Source organism: Gobius niger (genome assembly GCF_951799975.1).
Source record: "Gobius niger genome assembly, chromosome: 3".
NCBI lineage: Eukaryota > Metazoa > Chordata > Actinopteri > Gobiiformes > Gobiidae > Gobius > Gobius niger.
In genome coordinates this window covers 12,869,264-12,887,191 of record NC_136854.1, presented here as the reverse complement: position 1 = coordinate 12,887,191, position 17,928 = coordinate 12,869,264, and the positions used below count along the sequence as shown (strand labels likewise).

Here is a 17,928-nt window from a genome sequence, read left to right as displayed (position 1 = left end):
GAGGTCTTTTGTCCCTCCAGTGCCTGGGCCTGTTCGGCAGTTGACCTTCTCCGAAATCCTGGACACGTCTCTCAAAGTGAGCTGGGCCGAGCCTGAGGACAAGAACGGCCTCATCACAGGTAAGCTGGTCACAGGTTCGATTCCTCAGTGAACGGAGGTGCCCTGTCTGTGTGCAGTTTGCATGTTCTGCATCATTTAAAGGCCAGTAAAGTGACCCTGGATGTCGTTTTTGGCGATGCTACAGATGTGTTACAAAAGTTAGGACTGAGCTTGGAACAGACTTTTTAATTTACTGGCTTCCTCTTTTGTTGCTTGTAATAGAAAATAAACAGGTATGGGGTCTTTAAGCACAAAAGTAAATCTTTGCTTAAAGGACTTATACCTGAGTTTTGTCATCCTTTAGTTTATTGTAAATTCAGACACTGTGCATCTATTTCTAAAGCATTTTTATCAATTTCATGAACTTGCAGTTGAGTTTTCTAAGTGACCCTGAAAAGTGACCCTACAAGTGCTCACAAACACATCCCTGTTAGAATTGAACTTGGAAAAGGACCTTTTCTGGTTTCCACATTCAAATGAAAAAAATACATTTTAAAAATCCGGTATAGCCCCTTTAAGCTCTAAAGAGCCATATTTGGCTCCGCCCCCCTTGTGTCTGCATCTCCGGGACCATAACTTCCGCAGACAAATACTGACAGTCACATTTTTCACCTCTCCGTGTTCAATGGACTCTCAGAAACAAATTCATCCACTCCAATTTCAAATCAACAGATCCGAGCTCAAACAGCAAGCCACAATTCGTCATAATTGGTTGTACATATTTTGGTCATTGACAAATAAATGCTATTGTGTAATGTTTTTGAAAAAAATGTGTTCATTTTTTAGACAGGGAATACAATTTTGTGACCCGATATGTCACTACGGCTAAAATATTTATTTTCTGTAAAAAAAATAAAAAATGTATCCAAATTTACAAAATTGGGCCAAATTTGGCACAATTCGGCACAGTTAGATTCCGCTTGGACTTTTTTTTTTAATAAAGCATGTATAACTTTAGTGTTTTGACCTACTGGTATTTTGTAGACTGCAGGGACCACACATTTCTGTTCTTATTTGCTTCATCACAGACAGAGATATATGTGTTTTTTTATTCAGGCGGAATTTTGATTTTTCTGTTTCAAACTAATTTTTACTTACAAACTGTATTTTTTTTTATTTTTTTTTTAGCCATCTACCCTTTGTAGAGGCTGAGTTAAACCCCAAAAAACACATATATAGCATTTTTGGGTAAAGGGCCCTAGACAAGAAAGGGATAAGCCTACACGCTTTGCCTATTCTTTACAAAGACCTGTTGTCCAGGACCAGGCGTGGTTTCTTCGAGTTCCCGATGGGCTTTATATACTGTATTAACCGGTCACAAGGCAAGCAGCATTCTGCATTTTTTTTGCATAAGGAATTTGGTGGTTATGGCATCGATCAACAGAGAGGAGACAAATATAAACCATGCAAGGAGTCATTAGCAACTTTTCAGATTCACATTTCAGGACAATAGCGGACTTGACAAAACTCAGAGGACAATAAAGATGAGTCTATTGACCGCACAGAAAAGGCTTGTTGAGTACATTTAAGAAATATTCTACAAGCAGTTAATTCTGTCTTCCTGTCGCACTCTGTGATTGGATCGATACAAAACTTTTCAAGATATGATTGGCTTTTAGCAAAGTCCCAGACGGGCCTGCTTTTGAACAGAACAGAAGTAGGAGTTGTTCCAAAGAGCAGGAGAGAGAGAGAGCATTATTCACAATTCAACTGCCACTTTTTTTTAAACTTCATTCTTTCGTAGTCGCTCATGGTTAACGTTACAAAGGCAGTGATTAAGAACTCCTTTGTCCCTGTGCGGTGGACACTCTGAGCGCAGCAGGGGCCTTCAACAGCAGCACAAATGAACCACATTTGTTTTGTATTGATTTTTTTTATTTTCCCTTGTACTAAGAGTGTTTGTATTGTTCTGGTGTTGTGTTTTTATGTGTCTGTGAGCCAAAGATTAATCAAAAAAACAACAACATCAAAATAGACTTATTGTCTAACTAATATTAAATTGATTTGTTTTTTACTTGTGGGCAGATTGTATTAAGACATTTGGGAAACAAAGAAACACTGCTGTGTCTGACTCATGTTGTAAACTGTTTTCAGACTGTTTTATTTTATTTTATAAACTCCATACTGGAAAAACCAACAAGCCTGATGTAGGCAAGTTTAGCCCCTGTAAAGTTATGAAATGTGCTTATAAACCCGTCCCCTGGGAAAGGGATGATCAGAGAATGTGGTAAGAAAGTTGTGAATGAGTTTTGACTGGAATTAGCAACTCAAACTGAAACCATATTATAGCATGTGTGCCTTGGACTAACCACTGTGCCCTCTGCTCGCCCCGCAGGTTATGTTTTGCGGTGGGAGGTGCTCGGGGCGGAGTCCAGTGCCCAGGAGAAGGCTATGTCCAACTCCACCCTGCAGTACCACCTGAGCGGGCTCACCTCCACTACCACCTACAGCCTGCAGGTGGCAGCACTCACGGCAGCGGGGAGAGGAGCGGTCACCTCCTCCACCATCTCCACTGGGGTCCCGCCAGGTACAAGAACCCAGGCTAAACATGCGGATTTAAATTGGAGCTGAAAAGCAAATGTTTAGCTTAAGTACTTGTATTTTCACACGTTGTGTATTTGCAGGAAACAGTAGTATAGTGGGTAATGCATTAGTCTCAGAATCTCAGGGTTGCCAGATCAAATCCTGCTTGTGCACATAATGTAGTTATGTTCATGGGTAAAGCACTACAATGGCTCACTCCAGTCACAAAAATGGCAAGGAAAGTACATTCAATTACACTTAAAGGTGCATTATGCAACTTTTTCATGGGGGGAAAAAAGTCATTAACATGTATTTCAGTGACCCAGCATGCCGCCTCTACTTGGTCTATAGGAGGATTGGTTGTTTTTTAGGGTTCTGGTAGGTTTTCACTGCTGATGGATCTGTGTCCATGGTTACAATCTATCTAGAATACCTACCAGAAACCCTAAAAACCTGAAATAAAATTGGTTCTGTAGCCTCCTCCTGGATGGAAAGTAAAGGCGCCAACCAAACCACCCAAACAGCCGCTGGGTCACTGACAGGTCAAATACGCACTAATATCCACTCTCTTTTTTGTATAAAAACTTGCATAATACTCCTTAATTGTCCGTGAAAGTAAATACTATGCTGAAAAAAGACAAAGGGAGAGAGGGGTATTGTACATTGTTCCGCAACCCAATTTAAGGAGATCTTTTTTTCAGCACAAACTTGGCTGTAAATACTACTAAAGTGGCACAGTTAGCTTGTTAGCTTCTTCTGATCATGATAAACCAAATAACAACGTTTGGCAAAATGTTCTACAACAAACTGAAAGTTGTAGGTAGAATACAGTCAGGAATTACCTATACCATGTCATGCACCTCAGAAATGCGAGCCAAAAGTGATTTTGTGGATAGCTGAGAGCAGCGAGGGAGATGTTTTCCATTAGTGTGTATTGGGGCTGCCGGGTCGGAGGCAGGGAAAGTTGTAATTGTGGTTTTCTGGCCAGACACACCAAGGGGAGACTAAAGACCCTTCAATCACCCCATTATCACTTGTATTACCCTCAGGTGGACTAAGAACATGATTTATTAAGGCAAGACACAGCAGGTGAAAGTATTGATTTTTCACGCAGTGGTCGTGGTGGAGATTTTTATCTATTTTCCTCCCTTTACATCTTAGTTTTCATGTCAGAGTATAAAAATGACAAAACTCACCCCGCATGATGTTTATTTTATGATGTTTTGTCCGTCTGCGAGGTGGGGGCAACCCGGAAGTAGCTGCTGCACCGCGTAGAAAGTCCGTCTTTCCCGCGTGTATCCATTCATAAATATTGACAGATTTTACATCCACGTGTTCTGCTAAGGGTCCTCGTGATGACGCTTTCACCCAAATATGGTATTTTTCCTCCTATGAGACGCTGGTGCGGAAGAGTCGAAGAATGGGCCGCGCATGCGCACTCGCTACAAAACTTCAGGGCTGGTTTTCTCTGAATCATGAGCAGGTGAGCCCTTATAGAAGCTCACACAGATTCCAAACTTTCCAGTCTTGGACTGGAAAGTTTTTTAAATTTTTTTAATATCTAATTCCTAGCCTGATTTATTCAGCTTTGAAACAAAACAAACAGGCGGAATTTGAGTTTTTACAGATTTTTTCACTGATGATTAGTTTATTGAAAAACTAAACAAAATATCCAAAATCCCCTATGAAAAAATCTTCGTTTCTAATATGTCAATAAAATAAAACCATAAATTTTAATCTGGCTCAATTCATTATTTTGATTTCGTTGCCCAAAATATAGGCAATTTTGGCCATTTTAATGCTCAAAATGCCTTATTTTTATGTGAAAACATAAAATGACAGAAAAATGCAATACATTTTTTTCTCATATTTATATTAGTAGTTTCGAATTGATATCTCTACATTTTTTTTTTCCCTATTCACCTGCAGTGTCTCGCCTTAAGGTAAAAAAAAGTTACTTAGTTCTGCTTTAAGTGACCCTCCTCATCAGATGACAACCTCTCTACATCGTCCTCTCTACAATAATAATTAATCAGCATTGCAATTTGGCGGAAAAAACATTTGGACAAGCCCAATGCATTTTGGAAACAATTAGGATGGATAAACCACGCTTTAGGGTTATATTGCAGCCAGGGGATACAATTAAATTCCAACAAATTTTGAAGCGCAACACCATGTGTGAAAAAGCATATGTTAAAAAGAGGTCTGCTTTTACAAATGGATCCTCAAAAATCTTCACAGTCTTCTTACCTGCACATCATCATAATCATGAGGACTTTTGTAAGGAAGAATGGACGGAAATCCCTCTTACTGGAATTGAAAGACCATTGTAGACTCTTTGTTTTCTCGCTGTTATGCCATTATGAAATGAAACACAAGGTTTCCAGGCGCACAGAGAACGGCGTAAAAATCGGCCAAATGAAAACAATGATGCAACGTTCGGATAAAATGAGTGATCTGCTGAAACTAACGCACCAGAATATTAATACAGTTTCGCCCATTTTTAAGTCCAACTTTTAGCAACTCTCCTCCATCTATTATTACTAACTTTGTTCTCATCTCGAACGCATCAAGCCGTTATTGCTGCTGATTGCTATTCAGAAGGCAGCCCCGAAAAGTACTGTGCGAGAAGCTGAGAGAATCTAATAAGGCGCAGAACGACGAGCAACAGGCCTGAGCTGCCAACTGATCAGAAGCAGAGAAGAAACACTGTCCGAAACATTTGTGTGATGACTAATTTATGAACGCATAAAGTCAAACCATGGCGGCCACGGACGGTTCTCCGATTTGGAGTACGTTCATTAGAGGATCATAAGGGGAGAAGATTAGAAGGAGAGGGGAAGGAAGGACATCATTGGGGCCTTTTTTTTTTTTTTTTGAAATTCATCTATTCCCGGACAACAGAGAATTTGGCTTTCGTTTGAACTGGACCACTCGTATCAATGTTGACTTAAGAGGGTCTCTCTGGTGTTGGCCTGCGAAATGAATCCAAAAGCGCAGTTTTGATGCTCGCAATTGACAAGAAGAACGTTGCAATTCTTTTGGCAGCGGATGCTATGCCGTACTAAGCCATATTCGGCCAATAATTATGAGCTCAAATTGCATTGAATCTGCAGCTCCTGCTCCGCCCCGCACGTCCTGCAGCCCAGAGCTGCTGCAGACTCAGGACAGCACACTTACAGCAGCAGATATACGCTTGTGCACTACCTAAACACTTGTATTTGTATTTCTGATCAAATAAAGACGATAGCCCCGTGATTGAAGTGCTATGAACGAGAGAAGTTTTACATTGATGAAATGAGCCACGGAGCTCGTGTTTTTTGCCACACGATGCACAAATGAGCCCAATGCAGGAGAGAGTCTTGTTTTTGTGCTGTAGTATCGCATTATTAGTCAAACTTGAATCTTTCACAGGCACATATTTGGCATCACTTCTCTCTCATGCACCTCTAGACTATAGTGAAATATTATAATACTGTCTATATTCCAGTAGTGTGTCTAAGAATTCATTAGTATGATGTCAACAAAAAAGAAAAAAACTAGGAAGGAAGTAGTGGTTGTAGTTTTTTTTTTTATATAAGATGTGACACAGATGAACAGAGACAGACCTGCTCAGAGGATGGAACTGTAAAAACACAGAGCTTTTAGAAAAAGGTGGAGACCCAAACCCAAAATTAAACTCATTATTTGATTTATATTTATACACTAGTATATTGGTTGGTAGAGTTAAAGCCGTACTAAGTAACGTGTTTACCTTAATAAATCCTTCCCGTAGTCCCTGTGGGGGTAATACAAGTGTTTTCTTCTGTCTTTCATCTCCCCCTGGTGTCTCTGGTCAGAAAACCATGCTTGCAACTTGACTGCCACTGGTCCGGAGCCACCAATACGCACTAATGGAATCATAAAGAAGAAGCTAACATGCTAACGGGCAAAGCTAACTGTGGGCTAGCATCACTTTAAACAGTATTTACAGCCAGGTTTGAGTAAAACAAATATTTCTATTGTATAATTGGATGTACAATATCCCTTCGCCTTTCCTGTCAGCGTAGTATTTACTCTCCAAGACAATTAATAAGTCTAAAAAATCGTAACTTGCTACGACACCTGCAGTTGCGCTTATGGCCTCTAGGGGCAAGAGTTACTTAGTGCTGCTTTAATACATTTTGGCAGAACTGTGAACTGTTACATTGAGTTCTTGTCACAAAATAAAGTGCAAATATCTATACAAAATTATTGGTGTCATTATCGGTTATCGGTATCGGGACAAATTGGCATTATCATGCATCACTAGAAATTACCGCTTTCTAATAGTGTTTTAAATAACAGCTGGAGCATCACCTCGTAGACCTTTGCCTGTCTATTCTTTTGCTAGTAACACTTTCGTCTCAGCTCGATAGAACAAGGGTCTAGTGGGCCCTGTCCAGATCATTGTTGAAACAAAACACAAAAATCTCCCACAATCCAATGGGGGATATTATGCAAAATGTACTTTTTAGAGCGTCCAAGCTTGTTACGATGTCGTTCTCTCATCAAAAACATGTCTGGTGCGCATCTCAGATTCAGAAAACTTTATTGATCCCTCAAGGGCAATTGACTTGCTGCAACCTCAGACAGATATTGCACAAACACATCACAACACTCACTGTGTGTCACTTCCAACAATACAGAAAATGGATGATAAAAGAAAAGGACACATTTCAAAAAGGTCAGGGTCACTTGGTAAACACACTCCCTTCAGAATTCAACAGTTCAGTGACAGAGGGGACAAAAGAGTTGGATGAACGATTTGTTTCCCGAGAAGGTACATGGAAACGATGTCCAGAAGGTGCATGGAGAGGCCGGCCCAAGATACATTTAGCTACTTTAGCGCCTGCTCCTCCCAAAGAGATGTTTAGTCTCTTTGTTTAACTCCAATGACTTTAGAGCAGATTTTGACAATGTTTTGCAGTCTGTTTTGATCTTTCACAGACAAACCCTTGTGCCAGCAAACAAATGAAAACGTTAAAAGGCTCTCTATGAAATAGCAGTAAAAGTTGCAGAGAATCCTTTTGTTTACATTAAAAGAGTTCAGTTTCCTTAGAAGATAGGTTCTCTGCTGACCACGTTTAAAAAAGGAGTCTGTATTTGCGTCAAACCGCAACTTGTTGTCCATCCAAGAACCAAGATATTTGTACTTCTCTGAAAACTTAACCAAGAACCTGTTCTTCTGAGTGACCCGGCAACTGTCCGTGTACAGTATGAACAGCAGAGGGGACAGAACACATCCCTGAGGGATCCCTGTGTTAGAGATGGGTGTTGGGGATATCTGACCATTCACAAGCTCTCGCTGGATCCCGTCCGTGAGAAAATTTAAGATCAATGAAAGAAGCTAGTCAGGCATTTACAAAATGCAGCCCACAGAGCAGCAATAGGGGGTCCAGTTTAAACATCCACATTGTCGTAGAGTTGGTTGACACACCAATCACACACGCATCTTTGAGTAATCTTCCCCATGCAGTGGCTATTCTTCAGAGAGAGCTCCTCCTCCTGAGTAGGGCTGGGTACCATTAAACGATGCCGTTATGGTTCAGAACAGGAAACGCGAGTGCTTCTGAGGGTCCGACTAGTCGTAGAAGGCTAACAAACAGTTGCTCTTCCAAGACTGGGCCAGAGTTGCACGATCAGGAAGGATTTGACTTGATTAAGGCTGTATAAAGCAAGTGCAGGAGGTGGAGTAATCACAAGTCAAAGAGGAAGTCTGAGGCACTCTGTTATGTGAAAAAATCAATGTCCTCCATTCAACCATGGGTAGTGAGTAGCCCTCCATTTGTGTTGCCTCTAGGACCATGACTCTGAGGCTATTGATATTTGTGTGGCTCATGGTTTTAAAATGTTTGGCAATTGAGTAATCCAGGTTTTGTGTTTTAATAGCATATTTACGTTCAGCAAACCTTTCTTTCAATTTTCTTTTTGTGCGTCCAACATAAAAGCAGCCGCATTCACAGTCAACCCTATATATATCCTAAATAATTGTACTGTACTTAAATGCTCCATTAAAGGACATTGATTTTTTTCACATAACAGAGTGCCTCAGACTCCATCTTTGACTTTGGATTGCTCCACCTCCTGCACTTGCTTTATACAGCCTGAATCAAGTCCAATCCTTCCTGATCTTGATACCAGTATGGTATGATGCTGTTGGTCCAGGGACACAATTAAAGGAATTGACTTGGTGGTTTCATCTCGAATGATTTGTTTGCCCTCATTTTTTTTATTTGTTCGCTTTTTTCTTTTATTTGACCCACTTTTTTCTCGTTTTCCTATTTTTTCCTTCCATTTTTCTCATTTTTTATTACTAATATTCCCCCCCACCACCATTTTTGCCCCCTTTTTTCTTTTTCTTTTTACCACAATTTCTCCCAATTTCCCTCAAATTCTTCCCACACATTCTTTACATTCCAGGCATTATTGTTCTGTTCTCTGGTTCTAGATGACAAATATTTTAGCATAGGTATCGTTCAGGTATCGGTATCAATTACCAAGTATCTTTAAAGTACTGGTATTGAAAAATATGGAACAGTACCCAGCCCTACACCTGAGGTCCAGCTTATCCAGGAAAAGCTTTACTCACCTCTCGATCTCTTGCCTCTTGACTTCTTAGTCCTTTCATCGCAGTGTAAAAACACTTGCCATAGCTTCACAACAGAAGACGAAGAGCTCATGGACAATCAGAGAAAGTACTGGATTTTTGGTTTGCTTGTTAGAAAATGCAATATTGATCTCAAAGTGTGAGATGGTGATAAAGATGTGCTTGATTACCAAATGCCTGCAAAAAGCACAACACCCACAATATCTTTCTAATGCTGCAATATTGTCCCTTTTGAAAACATTATGCAATCACACACACACAAAAAGACACCTCCGATCTGTTTTATCCAGGTTTTTGTTTATTTTCAGAACTCCCCGGAGCGCCGTCTAACCTGGTGATCTCCAACATCAGCCCCCGCACCGTCACCCTGCGCTTCCGGCCGGGCTCCGACGGGAAAACCGCCATCTCCACGTGGATCATCGAGGGGCAGGTAGGGCCAAAAGGAGAACAGGGCCACTTTTGTTCCACTCATTAAAACAAAACAGAAGAAACAGGAATAAGACCTTTTAAGTTTCATTAAAGCTACTCTAAGCAATCACATTTTGCCGGAGCAGAATAGTTGCATACCCACATTGCAGTAGACCAGCGCCGCACCTCCCTAACCCCCCAACACACGCCTCACCCTCACCATGTAAACACAAACACGGGCAGAGATTGAAATTGTTTGAAGCAGCAACAGTTGTCGGCTAACTCAGTTGGAGTTCAGCATTATCACAGAGGTTAAAAAAAAAAACATGGTGAACTGACAAACATCTGACTGACCTGCTCTGATGCAGCTGAAACCCTCATGAAATGTCCGTTTGTTTGATAATCGAATATCTACAGGGAGCCGTCAGGTCTTTTTCCTCCTTTTTAATCCCTATGATTAAAAAGCAAAGCAGGCACCAGGGGGTTTCGGGGGAAAAAAGCTCTGCTCTGTAATTCAAAATGGAAGTATTATGTTCTAAATACCAAAAGAAAACAAGAAAAACAGACAAATATATGTATAAAATTGTTTAATCTTATTTATTATACTGATACATGTGTGTTGCTAGGGCTGGGTAATGAATCGAATTTTAATCTAATCGCTATTTTAATAAAGATTGGTCTCGATAATCGCGTGGTGCATTTTAATTGAGGAGAATTGGCCAGTCCCGTCGCATTCTGGAAAAAAATGTGAAATTCACTACTGACACTTACAAGAAAATTCAAAAAGACATACAGTAGCTTAGTGCAGTTTTAAGGCTTTTTAAAATACTTTTGGACACTTTTTTGCAATAATACGAATACTTCCCTACTTGCTTTTAGCTAACTTCCTGTTGCCCAGTGTAGGGTACAGGCTACTTCCTGCCCACATTTTACTGTAAATTAGAATTAGATTGAGATTTTAAAAAAACAGAAGTCAACTTCAATTAATGTCTTGACATTATTGAAGTTCGGAGGCTGCTAAAGTAGTTCAGATGGTGGTGCCATGTTAGCATTTGTTAGCTTAAATTCTCGCGTTTCTTAGCGTTTAGTTTCAAGGCTAAAGCATTTAAACACAGACGTCTCCTCTGATGAAGTATTTATATTGTGACTAAAGTTTGTAACATGTTCATTAATTAGGAATTATACAACAGCTGCTTGTTTTCTTCCGTGTACTGTTTTGAAATATATTTATTTCAGCAGAACACGGCTAACTTCTCCTTCTGAGGAGTTAGCATCATGTTGCTATGTATTATTATGAGTAGTTTATTATTCATATGCATGTAGTGGAAAAGAGGCCTTTCAGTCAAAATGTCCCAGAGCGTTTTTAACTTTTAGAGAAGGAAACAGACTGATCGTGAAGATTATTCATCGCTCGACTTTGAACAGACTGCTTGTTTTCTATTCCCCAGATCGTACAGGAGGACGGGAGGGAGGAGCCATGGAAGGTCCTGTATCAGGAGGAGAACCAGCCCGACACAGACTCCATCCAGATCCCCAACCTCAGCCCCTTCACTCAGTACAGGTAAAAGGATCCAATCCATCCTTTCTGTTCAAAAGTGGGAGCATCTTGAGAACTGTCCCACAGCAAACCATTTACTCTGACAAGTTTTGTGTCCATCCATTCACAGAGACTCTTTCATAGCAAACTTTAGAACTTCTCACACCTGTAATTAACAGACTTTGGTTTCTAGTCTGCTGTGTTTTTATTTGTTCCTTTTCATTTCGTTTACTACAAAGCTGCCATGTTTGTTTTGGCACAATAGGACAGGCCATACATTGGGTAAAGCGTCAGTAGCCAAAATATTTACTCAAGTAGGAATGACGCTGCATTGAAGTTATTTCACTCAAGTAGAAGTAAAAAAACCTTCTTAGTGAAAATACTTTTTATACTTGAGCAAATACCTCAAGCCAAAAGGCAAAAAATACTCTTATACTTGCCTTACTTACTTATAGCCTACTAGCTAAATGTTTAGCAAAAGCTAGCTCATTAGCATTAGCACTTTCCAGTCTGGGAGTCCTATGACACGATGCACCTCCTGCTTAGAAACAATTACAAATCAGTTAACACAAGTAAAACCCGTATACTGCCGTAGGAGTAAGTAAAATGTAGAGGTGAAACTAATATCGACAACTTGACAAAAAGAAGGGAGTAGTTCCCGCTCTGCATTAAAGTGATAGTCTGGAAGTCTTAATGTTTTACAAACTTTATAAAATGTGCAAAGTCGACAACCTGGTTTTGCATTTTGATGTAAAGTAAGTGCAAATATACCTAAATTATTTTTTGTTAAGTCCCTCCTTCCCAGATTTCTTCAGCTAATCAGGGTCTAGCATCCTCCCGCGTTGACCAATGAGACCAAATTTTCCTGTGAACCAGCCTGTCAGGTCCAATCAGGAGGGAGGGTGAGGAGCTTGATCTTTTGAAAATTCTGTTCCTGCTCTCCTCATTTGGCAAACAAAGACGGGCTTTCTGGTCCAAGAGGGGAGGAGTTTACTTTCACATTTCACCCTATCTCTCCCCACATTGCAAACTTACAGACTATCACTTTAACAGGCACAACCGTAGCTCCACAGCACCTCCTGTCAGTCAATTCCAAGCACTTGAAATACAAACGTTTGGCTTCCCCACTCTCAACAAACTGATCTCAAGTGGTCTGCCCCGTTCCGCTCCCAGACAAAAGACGACTATGTCTTCCTAAAGAATAGGAAAAGAGCAGTAGCTCACAGCAGAGACACATCCTTATTATTGGAAAAACAGAAGTAGTTGAGAATTGTTTAGTTTTGTTTGTTGGTTTGTTTGTTTTCACGTTGCCCTGTAATATTAATGATCATTACTGCCGGAAACACCAGGGCCCCACCAAACTGTGCACTTCACCTCCAGATCCAGACTCCTCTTTTTTTCCCCCTCGTATCTATAGTCAACCCGGTGAGCTTTTGTTTCCTTCACCTGTTGGAAGTCTCGCAACGCGCCTGTGAGTCTATTCCCAGGGATTACTCTGTCAGCCACAGCACCTCGGGGGTTAGACGAACAGCCTTTGCTTTCTCACCGCGGGAACTAGAGCCGTTTTCCCCGCATTACGTATGCAGCGCGTCAAATCCGCGATCCGAACTCATCAGGCAGATTTGTCAGTGCGGCCCGGCCTTGTGTCCAATCCACCATCCACGCTTAGTGAAAAATGACTTTAATAGTACACCAGGCCTGAATGAATGTTGAAACGGTCATCACAGTTTGAAATGTGCAATTACCAAAACAGGTATTTGTGACGTCCTCAGCAGAGAACAGAATTCCACTGGGTCTTTTTGTGCTTTCCAGAACAAAGGTTTAGTTTAGCAGCTCATTTCTCTCAATTCTTCTTTTTACAAAATTGTAGGCCAACACATGTTTTCAGGGACATTGTAGGAGGTCACAACACTAGCAGGTGCCATGGCGACACTTGCTTGGAAGGCTGGCAGGTGAACGTTCCTGCACTGTTTGAAGCACTGTTTACTTAAAGCAGTACTAAGTAACGTGTTTACCTTAATAAATCCTTTCCGTAGTCCCTGTGGGGGTGATACAAGTGTTTATGGGATGATTTGAGGGTCTTTCATCTCCCCCTGGTGTCTCTGGCCAGAAAACCATGTTTGCAACTTGACTGCCACCGGACCGGAGCAACCAATACACACAAATGGAATCACGAAGAAGAAGCTCGCATGCTAACGGGCAAAGCTAACTGCGGGCTAGCTTCACTTTAGCCCCTTAACTCCCACTTGAACCGAGCACATTTTCTCCAGTTTGGCTTTACCCCAAGCTTCTGGAAAAAAGGTGTGAAAATAGCGACAGAACTGAGACGAAAACAATGAAGATGTGACAAAGAAGTGAGAAAACTTTGACATAAAAGTGCCAATAAATGAGAAAATAAAAGACAAAAAAAAGACAAAAAAATAACAAAAAATGTGACAAAAATGTGACAAAAAAATGACTACAAAATGACTAAAAAATGACCAAAAAAATGATCAAAAATGACCAAAAATGTAAAAAAAAAAAAATGACCAAAAAAAATTGAACAAATCTGATGATGTGAGGGAAAAGATCCATTTAGATGAGTTTTGTAGATCTTAGCTTTCAAATGAGGTGTTACACTGGCCTACAGGATTTGGGTTAAGCTGAACTGGAGAAAATGCTCTCGGTTCAAGCAGGAGTTAAGAGGTTAAACAGTATTTACAGCCAAGTTTGAGTGAAAAAAAATATTTCCATTGTATAATTGGATGTACAATATCCCTCTCTCCCTTCGCCTTTCTTGTCAGCGTAGTATTTACTCTCCAAGACAATTAATAAGTTAAAAAAAATTAACTTGCTACGACACCTGCAGTTGCGCTTATGGCCTCTAGGGGCAAGAGTTACTTAGTACTGCTTTAAGTTGAACAACAGTCTGGGTTTTACATGTTCTTATCTCATTCTCATCTCATACAGACCATCGCTGCTCACTGCCTTTCAAAGCTGCATTGTGGGATATTCTGAGTGCTCTGCTTTCTTCTCTCTGAACATTTGGACACCAGTACGAAATGGCGTGACCGCTATGACGTGGACTGTGAATAAGGAATAATGCGTCTGTATCGTCCGTCACCAGGTTCCGGATGAGGCAGCTGAACATTGTGGGTACGAGTCCCCTGAGCGGCCCGTCCCGGATCATTCAGACCCTGCAGGACGCCCCAGACAGTTCCCCATCCCAACTGGGCCTGCTGTCAGCCACGCAGACCAGCCTTAAATTCACATGGAAGGTACAGATGAAAGGATAGATTTTATTAACACTTCCTAAAATTGACCAACAGCCACCAACTTTTATTGGCAGAGATAATGGAGATTTACCCTCTTGACCCCCACCTGATCTGAGCGCATTTTCTCCAGTTTACCCAAAGTCTTGGTTTTATACTATTTACCCTGTAGATTATCACTGAAGGCATTCAATAATGTATGAACACATATGGAATTATGTTTTAAACCAAAAAAGTTGAAGTAGATTCTTCAAAATGGCCGCCTTTTGGTGATTGATCACAGCTTTGCACTTTTGTCATTTTCTCACTGAGCTTCACGACGTCGTCACCAGAAATGGATTTGACCTCACAGACTGTTAAACCATTTCAGGGACGACCTTATGAAGCTCATTGAGGAAAATGTCAAGAACAAAGGGCGGCCACTTAGAAAAACCTGAAATATAAAACACATTTTGAGTTTACCGTTTGAAAAATTGCATGTATTACAGTTTGAGGGCATAATATATGATCCACTTTTGCACATGAGCAAACTCTTAAATGACCTCCATTGTGTTTACAAGTGTACAAGTGTAAGATAGTGAACTTGTTAATTATTCTTTTGCTATTTAGGTAAAGTATATGCAAAGTTAGTGGCCTTAAAAGTAGAAAGTTGCTGTTATTCTTTCCTTGGGTGATCTACTCAAATCCAACATGTTTCAAATCATCTCACGTTTTCCGGCTCCTCCTCAGCCTCTGGAAGACTCGCAGTACAACAGCAGCCCCGAGTCCATGGGCTACCGGCTGCGCGTGTGGAGGACCGACGGGCTGGGGGACGAGCGCACCGTGGAGATCGAGGGAGTGGGCGCGACAGAATGCTCGGTGGAGGGTCTGACTCCCTGGACGCACTACCAGGCCCAGATACAGGCCTACAACTCCATCGGGCCGGGGCCCTGGAGCAACACTCTGCCCGCCATGACGACGGAGTCCGGTGAGAAGCGTGAAATTCCTTCTCACTGACGACGTAGGGGTGAAAATGACTCTGACTCTCATATAAATCCACTTTGTATTTCAGTTCCCTCGGGGCCCCCTCAGAATGTGACGGCTGAAGCGGTGAGCTCCACCAAGATCCTGCTCACGTGGACCCCAGTGCTGAAGGCGCAGAAGAACGGAGTCATCCTGGGATACAAGGTGATGCTTCAACATCTCTGACAAATGTCTTTATTATAAAAAACGAAGATGCTGCAAGACACTGCAGGAGCCCTAAGCAGAAGCTCAGACCCTGTGTAGAGGATTGTGCGAGTAAAGTTTGAAGTTTGGACCCCAACTAGCATTTTAAAATTCTCTTATATTGTTTATAATCAGGAGAAAAACTTTGCACAGTAATTGCTTAAGGCAGGTGCGTAGGAGAGATCCCAGCGCACACAAATAAAAATAATAATTCCCGCACACTGCCGACCTTGCAAAAATAGCTTATTTGGATAAAATCAACGTTTCAGTCCTGAGACCTTCATCATCAAATAAACTATTTTTGCAAGGTTTACAAGGTAGACGCAAAACAAACAAACAGTTGCAGATCCTTTAAGTGTCCGGAGGCTGATGGCAAATATCTCCCCTTGTATGTCCAGCCTTAAATCAGCGCTGTCTCTCCATGGCCGAGCGCCAAAGCACATCTCTAAACCGTCTCGGCTCTGAGAACTTCAGGGAGGGGCGTCCTGCTGGTCCCAGACTCAGCACTAAACGCGCTGAGGCTGCGTTTCAGTTTTATGGAACTGTCTTTCTGAAGATGCAAGACAGGTCTTTGAAACAGTTAGCTGAGTCTTTTCTTCTCTGTTCACTTTGGACTTGATTTTTGTTTTTGTAAATGCAATTGAATGTTCTTTACCACACCCTTCTCTGGCAAGCAATTTGACTCCCTTTGTGTATCAATGAAGCTCAACAGTTCAGGCTCCTCCCTGGTGCCGGAAGTGAAAATCCCATTTGACATCCCAATAGACATTTCGGGGAAAATATTAAAAGTTTAAATCACGATGGCAGTTAATATGCCTGGACATAAAACACACAATTTTGAATTGAATATTTATCCATACTTACCACCTTATTCCAGAGGTTTGCGTGGGCGCCGCCTAGGGCTGAAAGATATATCGTTATCATATCGAGATATGAACATTCAAGATATCAATAGCACAAAATATATCGTTGTCGTATTGATATCAAGATATGAACATTCAATATAGATTCCCATCAATAAAACTGCACTCTTTTGTGGTTTTCACCTAACCCATAGTTATATCGTATCAAGATATCTGTCATGAATATCGAGATATGAAATTTTGTCCATATCGTTCAGCCCTAGCGCCGCCATGATTTGTGCCCGCCCCTTTTCTCCTATCAGTTACATAGGACTGGAAAAGTCCAGATGAACTCAGTTATTACACGAAAACAAAGCCAATTTTAGGCCGCGCAGAGAAACAGTGCAGTGTTCACATGTCGGTGCAAGTGAACATTGGACATTTTACACAAATCAATCGACTAAATATCAGATTTTAGCGGCAAACATTTTCCCTCGAACGGGCTTCGCCTCTACCGGAAGTGTCTATACAACGGAAGGAACTGCCGAGACAAGGCATGAAGAGGCAAAGGTGGGCAGGGCAGAAAAAGGTGAATAAAGTGAAAAGTTATAAGAGCATTCTGCCGTATTTGGTATTTTCATGTAAAACATTTGTGCTATGGTCAGTAGTTGGTGCGTTGCTACCTAGCCTCCATCGCGCTATTTAAGTCTTAATATTTGAACTTTTAGAAAAGTCTATGTGGGTTTTCAATGGGCAAACATTGTCTCTAAATGTCCCCCTGCTGTACTCTCCCTCTAAGTAACTTCCTAAATGCTTTCTTTTTCCATACATGTGCTCGCAGGTGTTTTACAACGAGCGTGACCTGGTGTCCCCTCGCCGGGAGCAGCTGGTGTCGGGGGAGGGCCGCGTGTCCCTGATGTTGACTCCTCTGCAGAAGTACACCGTGTACGAGCTGAGGGTGCTGGCCTTCACCCGCTCCGGAGACGGGCCCCTGAGTGCCCCGGTGCTGCTCAGGAGCAAGGAGGATGGTGGGTTACAGATCTTCATCGAGGGCTGTGGGATTTGGATATGTTTGATGCTGATCTCTCTCAGCAAGAATAGCATTTAAAAGTCTTAATGATGAGTCCTCCAGAACAGTAGGTGGCAGTGTGCAGATGTACTGTCAAAGTCACCGACTCGCGACAAGGAAGAAGGTTTGTCCCCGTCGAGATGTGAATTCAGACACGATCGGCATGTTTTCAAAGCCACAAAGTATTGATTTGTACTATTTCGGTACTTTAACTGAAGAAAAACAGAAAAATCCTGAGCTTCTTTTTTTTAACCTATAGTGGAGTAATAACAAAGCCCCACAGTGTAGCTTTAGACTGACATCTTTTCCTACTTTATGATGCAAGACTTACAATTATTTTTTTCTAACCCGTGACTTTCTCCTGT

The 17,928-nt window shown here is 41.4% G+C and overlaps 1 protein-coding gene across 1 annotated transcript in view; it reads left to right on the top strand.

Annotated features, from left to right (window-relative positions):
- Positions 1-17,928, top strand: part of sdk1b (sidekick cell adhesion molecule 1b) — a 332,960-nt gene that overhangs the window by 286,702 nt on the left and 28,330 nt on the right. Inside the window, exons 21-28 of the mRNA XM_079552609.1 lie at positions 21-119; positions 2,435-2,626; positions 9,559-9,680; positions 11,107-11,219; positions 14,302-14,452; positions 15,176-15,413; positions 15,498-15,613; positions 17,336-17,522. Coding sequence (XP_079408735.1) covers positions 21-119; positions 2,435-2,626; positions 9,559-9,680; positions 11,107-11,219; positions 14,302-14,452; positions 15,176-15,413; positions 15,498-15,613; positions 17,336-17,522 — 1,218 coding nt within the window. The remainder of the gene's footprint in view (positions 1-20; positions 120-2,434; positions 2,627-9,558; positions 9,681-11,106; positions 11,220-14,301; positions 14,453-15,175; positions 15,414-15,497; positions 15,614-17,335; positions 17,523-17,928) is intronic.